Here is a 7917-nt window from a genome sequence, read left to right as displayed (position 1 = left end):
AGCACGATGCTGCTAGAGCGAAACCCTATTTCCCTCTTTAACGAGTGACTATTCTCAACCTCGTCCATATTCAATCTCTTCCTTCTCATCCGATCCGAATTTACTTCCAGAAGGAGTGGTCCTCCGCGTTCGTTCTTCTTACGCTGCCGTCGCGCGTGCATTCGATTCTGCTTCGTGGTTTCCTCGATCTGCTTGGCCGGACGAACGCCAGTTTTCTGCGAGAAAGCTTCGGTCTTCCTTCTGCGGTGTTTTCCCACTGAATCATTACATAGGTGGGAGATTCTCATAACTCGTTTTATATGTTTGAATTAATCTATGTTATTTTCCAACCATTTTCTGCATATTTCATATCACTAAATCGTTTTATTTACCAGACTATTTTTTGCTTGGCTTCTCCTATGCGGATCCCTTTCTGCTTATGTTACAATCATGTCAGTTTATGTCACAACTATACAGTCTTTTTGAGTATGTTATTGTATTCTGCTATTGATTATTCGATTTTTAGCGGTTCTTCACTCAGCCGTATTATATGGTTTACTTTTTATTTAGTATTAGGCTGTGATATTTGTTATTGTATGTTATATCCAACTGATAATCTATTTGAGAGCGTTTCTAGACTTTGATTGTTGAAGTTGGGAAAAATATGAATGCTTCCTATAAATAATTCTTCTGTTGTTTCCCGCTGGGTCACAATAAGACAAAAACCAAATTCTACTGCACATTCCGTAGGATCAAGTGATACCGAAAAATTTATTCTCTAGATAATTCAGTTCACTCTGGGAACTACTTTCACTCTCTTTTCCTGTTGTTCTTACTTTCCTTCAGCAGTAAACCTGTCGTAGATTGGATATAAGCCTGTTGCCAGACTCTGTAGAAACAAAGAAAAGAAGTTTTAATACTTGATAGGCCTCTCCTGTTCTCCTACCCTGCATGCTGTCGACAGCATTTCTGCTCCCTTGTCCCTTCTTGCTCTCGAGGTTTCCAATTCTAAACCCCAGTCAAGATTTGGTTCAACAAGTTGTGGGAATCTTGAGTCTCTTGCACCTTTACTTCTTTTGTTTTTCATTGTTATGTGAATCTCCTTAAAAAGCAAGGCAGTGAGAGGATGTTTTAAAATGAGTCAGGCAGGATGCAACAGGTTTGAGTCTATCAAAGTTGATAGCATCGGGTTCTTCGTAGAACCTCACTAGCTAAACCTGCCTTTTGTGTAGAAAGCTGTAACCATTTTGATGGTTACTCTTCTTCATCTGGCATTCGTAGAACCATAGCTCTTATACAATAAAAGTTTAGTCTTACCACATCTGTTACTTCACTTCCTCTTCAACAGTCACTGACATTTTCATTCACTATGGATCTAGTTCCATAAGCTCAAAATGTAAATGTAATCCCTATTTTGGTGGATATCTATGATAGAAAATGTTTTTTTCATAGGTTTTAGTTTTTCCAGACAAGTTGTTATGGATTCATGGCTGATGAGCCTTGCAATTGATATAGTCTGATTGATCTCGTAGGTCGTACTGTCTGAAGTATTGAGTGTTTTGAGTTCTGAGAGGATGAAAACAACAAGGGAAGAAGAGAAGGAGCTCTTGCCCGAGTCTAAGCGGCGAAAGCAGACTCAGTTATCTTCTCTCCCTAGTTCTATTGGTAATGGTATTCTCCCACTTGCTTCATATGGTGATGATGATGAGGAGGAAGAAGAAGAGAAAAGAGAAGAAAATGGAGCTAAAGATGATGAAGAAGATTATTTGGATGATGAGAGTGATGGCTATGCATCTGAACATGGACCTGATCAGCGGAGGCAGCTGCGGCAGGTTGAGATACGTAGAGATTGTCCATACTTGGATACTGTGAATCGCCAGGTGATTGTCATCTTTCTTCATCTTATTTTTGTTTTCTTTGAGTTTTGGTTATAAATGATTTATGGGTATCATGGTTTTTTTTATGTATCAAGTTTAGGATCTAATGTTTTAGTCAAATGCTTCTGATTATGTTTTCATAAAGAAAGTAAAGAAGAGAACCTTTTGCATCTGGTTGTTCCTGTATTTTCTAAACAATTAATACATAGGAAGACAAGTAGAGGCTCTAATGGAACATATTGTAGAATTCCGTTTTTTGAAAGTGTGAAGGACAAATAATTTATATCTGAATAATTAAATTCCTGGAAACATTAATGAGAATTAAATTATTGATAATTCTCGTGTTATACTTTTAGACTGTATGCGGGTTTTGGAAAAAGGAGACAAAAAAGTCTCAAACCTGTGTACAAAGTCAAGAGAAACTCTCATATGAGGACAAAAAACCAATTTTGGTTCTAATTTGAAGGGTACCATTAATCAAGAAAAAGAGCATGAGATTCATGTTGGGGGATTCACTGCACTGTTCTGGTGCAATTTATTCTTAAAAAAATAAAAAACTGAAACTCTTATAAGAATTTTCTGAATCTACACCCTCGGTGTGAAACATTATTAGGATGCTTTTTCTTTCAAAGATGAAGGAAAACAGGGAATTGATTTACTTATCTGAGAGAGAAACAGTGTGACAAGCTCTAACCTTCCCATGTCTGCAAAACATATTATCTTCCTTGGCTGCTAACACCTTGAAGCAATAGCTTTGGAACTCTACGACCTGCTTTCATACCATGTTTAATCCTAGAGTCCCATCAGGTGAAGATTTAAGATTGACCCGGGTAAAAAGGAGAGATGAGAGAAGAAGAACAGAGTGCTGAGTGAGAAACTAGGAAGAAGAATGACGGAGGAGGAAGAGTGGTCGACTTCTTCATCTTTATCCCCCCATAATTTATTTATACTCTTCACGTGAAATTATCCTTGTTTGAGTAGAAAACAGGTAACTTAAAAGAGATTTTACAGATGGTTTACTCAGCGTTCTTTTTTTGTATCATTCTAAAATTCCTACTTGAACACTTATTTTAGCATGTGTTTTGGACCAATTTTCTCTAAACAGGTTCTAGACTTCGATTTTGAGAGGTTCTGCTCTGTGTCTCTCTCAAATTTGAACGTCTATGCATGCCTAGTCTGTGGAAAGTACTTTCAAGGGAGAGGCCGAAAGTCTCATGCATATACTCATAGTCTTGAAGCTGGGCATCATGTCTACATCAATCTACAAACAGAAAAGGTTTATTGTCTTCCAGATGGATATGAAATTAATGATTCATCACTTGATGACATTCGACATGTTCTGAACCCAAGGTTTGAACCTCTCTTATGTCTATGTTTTTTGTCTTTTTCTGTTCTACTTTGCTTTGATGTGTTTGTGAGTCATTTGATTTATTTATTCTTGCTTTTTAGACAGAAGGTTACTAATCTTTTTATATTTTATTTTTAATTAATTAATTTATTTTTTAATGTATTGATTTATTTTTCAGAGAAGGTTTATTTTTATTATCTTTAATGCGTTGATTAGTAGTTAGTTGTGGCACTTGAATCCACTTTCTCCCCTCCCCCTTGGTGTGGCCTTTGGCCAAAGGTTCAATCCATGTGAGTTTGTTATTTATTGGAAATAAATTTAGTTGAGATTACCGAGCCAGTGAGCCACCTGGGAAGTTTCTATTAGATTTGTACATGGGTTCGATATCCATGTCGAAAATGAACCTTCTACTAGATTTGGCTTGCTTTTTCAAGCCGCAGAAAATATTTTAGTTGGAGGCATTCTCCAATGCTTTTATAATTGTTAATAAAAAATGTATCTACATAATCATCCTTTCTATTTCAAACTTCGGGATCTTGGGGTCTCATTTTGATGCAGGACAGGATAGCGATTATCCTGTATGCAAATCAAGCTGAGAATCACGGGAGGAACACAAGAAATCCGCCCTGAAATCGTAGAGAAAACCTCTCTAAATCGATTTACAATTTCAATTTTCAACAATTCCCTTCTCTGTTCACAGAACATCGTTTTAAAAAAACTCAACGCCCCCGACAAGCCCGGGCTGCAACTCAAAATAAAACAAACCCTAACCCTAAAAATTATGGTCCAACCCGGGTTCAATACAAAAGATCCGATTACGGATTCGACTACTTGCCCCGGATCTGATTAAGGATCCAAATATGTACCCACATTAAATATTCCCGCCTGCATCACGTTTTCAGGTGTTCACTAATGGTCTCAAATTCTATTCATGCCAATTTCCTTCTTTTTCCCCTTGAAAGTACTTCTATAAGAGGCCTTGGATATGATATTTTGATCTGAAAAGGAAGCTCTTTTAGGACACTGTGATCTCCTAACACGTCTACCTAATCAGCTTGTGGCTTCAGTCTGGGCACCATCAAAAGTAACTAGGATCCTCACTATGATTTTACTAAAAGAGAGAAGTTTTCAGAACCAGAATATATCCTCCCTATCCGCTTGCTTTCCGGGTTTGAGAATTCTCCTTTCCACAATTTTGGTCTTTATATCTTCTCTCCACCCTCCTTTCTTGGCCCTTCTTGAGCAATAACCAATGATTCCTTCTTCAGCATTTTCTTCTAATCTGGCCCAGCTGGCTTTGTTGATTCTATGGAGGTTGAGCTTGCTGCCCTCTTTCATGGAATTACTCTTGTGGCTCTTCTAAACCATCCTTGTTTGATTGTTGAATGGGTACTGGTCTTGTAATTAGTTGGATGCCATGTTCAATGATCCTTATCTTTGAAGGGTTTTGCAGTATTTGCTATACTCATCCTATCCCTTAGTAGTGTGTCCTTTGCTCAGCTAACTGTACTGCTGATAGTATTGTGAAATCCGAGGCTGCATGCCTTGCAATCACATGTTGGGGATGGTCCAGTTCTTTATCTTGCTTTGTTTGGGAGGAGGCAGGGGTCTTTTTCTGCACCACCCTCTTTTTTTTTCTTGATTAATAAGAATATTCCCCATTCAAAAGAAAGCTCTGCATAGTTGATCTATTTAGTTTTAGTTTTACTTCTACTTCTTTTTTTTTTCTTTTTTTGGGTTTAAAAAGTTTCTTTAGTTTTAACTATGGTTCCTTCACATGGCTGAATTATGTATCATCTGCTGTACTTGTGCAGATTCACTCGGGAACAAGTGCAACAACTTGACAAAAATAAGCAGTGGTCGAGGGCACTCGATGGTTCAGACTATCTCCCTGGAATGGTAAGTAACTTGTTTGTGGATGTCATTATTAATGGTAAGCGAAGCAGAATTTTGTCAGTGAAATGGGCTGGATTGCATTGTTAAAGAAATCATTTTTGAGGAACGGGTTACAATGAAATACCTTCAATTGGGGGAAGCTGGTGATTTGTCAGCATTTCATAGTAGGTTTGTTCAAGTTTGTTTTGTTATCGGTGTTGAATAGGTTTATGTAGTAGTCAGGCTGTAGTTGCAAATTCTTGTGGTGGGATATACAGGCAACGTCTGATTCCTTTCAGCTTCCAGTTGATGCTGAGACTTGATCCAACACTTTACATTAATAGGCATCCAATGGATGTCAGAATTCCTCTTTTGAGTTGAACATTCAAGCAGTTATTTATTAATTATTGCTATTTTTGGGTTGACCCTTTGACTCGATGGCCGCATGGGTGCTCTAGTGTGGGGTCTGGGTTTGTCTTATAAAAGTTACTAGGATTTGGAGTTCAACATTAAAAAAAGGTTATCATTTAAAAAAAACCATTAAAAAAAGGTTATTACTATTATCTTTTGATCTGTTCTGTATGTGAAGCCTCTGATATCAAAACTGCTTATTCTAATTAAACTTTTGCGTTCAGGTTGGCCTCAATAACATTAAGGAGACTGATTTTGTGAATGTTACAATTCAATCTTTGATGCGGGTTACACCCTTGAGGAACTTCTTCCTTATCCCTGAAAATTATGGGAACTGCAAGTCACCTCTTGTTCATCGATTTGGAGAGCTTACTCGTAAAATTTGGCATGCAAGGAATTTTAAGGGACAGGTGGTGTTAGTTTGTGTTTTAGCTCCTTTTCTATCCCCATTTTCTATGAGACACACCATGCCACACACAATCTCCTCTTCTTATGAGTTATTTTTCAAACTTGTTTGCAGGTTAGCCCTCATGAGTTTCTACAGGCAGTTATGAAAGCTAGCAAGAAAAGGTTTCGAATAGGTGCGCAATCAGACCCAGTTGAGTTTATGTCTTGGCTGCTTAATACTCTTCACGCAGATCTCAAGGGGTCAAAGAAAAATTCTAATAGCATTATTCACAAATGCTTTCAGGTATTTAATGTTTCTTAGAAGTATGTATTCAAGTTGCCATAGTTGGGGCATAGTCTTCTGAATTACATTGTCTAACCTTGGCTTACTTTTGAAGGGAGAGCTAGAAGTAGTTAAGGAAATACAAGTAAAGGCATCTGCTGAGAAGGAGGATGACCAGAATAACAATGAAAGTGTCACTGAAGGTGGGACAGAGCGTCCAAATGTGGTCACAGAGACATCTAGAATGCCATTCTTAATGCTTGGACTCGATTTACCTCCACCTCCCCTTTTCAAAGATGTCATGGAGAAGAATATTATACCTCAGGTATTCTTGGTTGACAAAAATCAGATAAATATAATTTGACTTCTATCTATTTTGTATTCTGTGCAATATTTCCATTTTATAGTTTGCTAAACTTTGTCCACTTTGGCATCGTATTGGATTAAATTAGTGATCTCATAGTTGCCTTTTTTTTATGTTTTTAGGTTCCACTCTTCAACATACTGAAGAAATTTGACGGAGAGTTAGTCACTGAAGTTGTACGGCCTTGTGTTGCAAGAATGAGATATCGTGTAACAAAGCTTCCACAGTACGTAATTCTTCACATGCGGCGGTTCACAAAGAACAATTTCTTCGTAGAGAAAAACCCCACTCTGGGTGAGTTCATATACTTATTGATTCATTTGGCCATAATTTATTGTCACTACCATTTTGAGAACCTACTAAGATCCCTAATTATTGTAGAAGCACAGTCATAGGACTTATCTCAAAGTAAAGGTAAATTCCTTGTGAAATGTGGTGATGATTTGACAGTCTACCTTACATTTCTATGTTGCTGGTGTTATTTGTGAACAGTGAACTTTCCGGTGAAAAATCTTGAGTTAAAGGATTATATTCCATTGCCAACTCCCAAGGAGAACGAAAAGCTTAGGTCAAAGTATGATCTAATTGCTAATATTGTTCACGATGGCAAGCCTGGTGAAGGATTTTACAGGGTCTTTGTGCAGAGAAAGTCAGAGGAGCTATGGTACAGATCAAACTTTTGTTTACTACTCGGAAAACTGTTGGATCTTTATTATCTGCTAAAATCTGTTACAAGACTGTCTAATAAGTTGATGCGCTCATAAATATCTTGCAGGTATGAAATGCAGGACCTGCATGTTGCTGAAACTCTTCCTCAAATGGTAGCTCTCTCTGAGGCTTACATGCAGATTTATGAACAGCAACAGTGATTGCAGCAAATTAATGTCTTGAGATACCATGTCAGTGGCCGTGCCCAAGGAGCATTTGACATCATTTATATGCGGCTTTCCCATTTTTTGTGAAGAAGAAAAGATTGCATTTCCCATGTCAGAAGAAGCGCAGTTTCATACTTGTGCTGATCAAGATTTCCGTTTAGGGTGATATAGGTTGTCCCTGCAAGTCATATGGACTTGCAGTGTTTAGATAGGATTACCAACCCCAATTTTGTACTGTTATGCTGTAAATTTCTAGAGATTTACTAACCAGTTTGTACTGTATAGTTTCACTGTAATCTCCTTTATCTATTTGGTAGCCTCCAAATTTTGAATTAAATGGTACAGTTTTATCTTTTTTCGATTTTTCCCAGTAAATTACACCAGTTCGTAAAAGAAAAAAGACAGTTGCAAGGCCAGGCGTGAAGCCGAACAACGAAGTGGAAGGACCATGTCAGTCTCTGTAATAGCAAGAGCTAGTACGGCAGCTTGGGATGGGATCTTCCGTCATCCGTAAATAC

At 37.7% G+C, this 7917-nt stretch overlaps 1 protein-coding gene across 1 annotated transcript; it reads left to right on the top strand.

The window, feature by feature from the left end:
* LOC137965883 (uncharacterized) lies at nt 1-7731 on the top strand. The gene is made up of 10 exons (XM_068812260.1): nt 1-272; nt 1512-1859; nt 2962-3206; nt 5019-5103; nt 5715-5900; nt 6011-6181; nt 6276-6485; nt 6647-6818; nt 7017-7188; nt 7300-7731. The coding sequence occupies exons 2-10, from the start codon at nt 1554-1556 to the stop codon at nt 7391-7393; spliced, it is 1641 nt and encodes a 546-aa protein (XP_068668361.1). The 5' UTR covers nt 1-272; nt 1512-1553; the 3' UTR covers nt 7394-7731.
* The last annotated feature ends 186 nt before the right edge of the window (nt 7732-7917 follow it).

This window comes from Aristolochia californica, unplaced genomic scaffold (genome assembly GCF_029961685.1).
Source record: "Aristolochia californica isolate CCGP_79_NKW_82.1479 unplaced genomic scaffold, dmAriCali1.0.hap1 SCAF_5, whole genome shotgun sequence".
NCBI classification, from domain to species: domain Eukaryota; kingdom Viridiplantae; phylum Streptophyta; class Magnoliopsida; order Piperales; family Aristolochiaceae; genus Aristolochia; species Aristolochia californica.
This window is presented reverse-complemented; position numbering and strand designations above follow the sequence as displayed.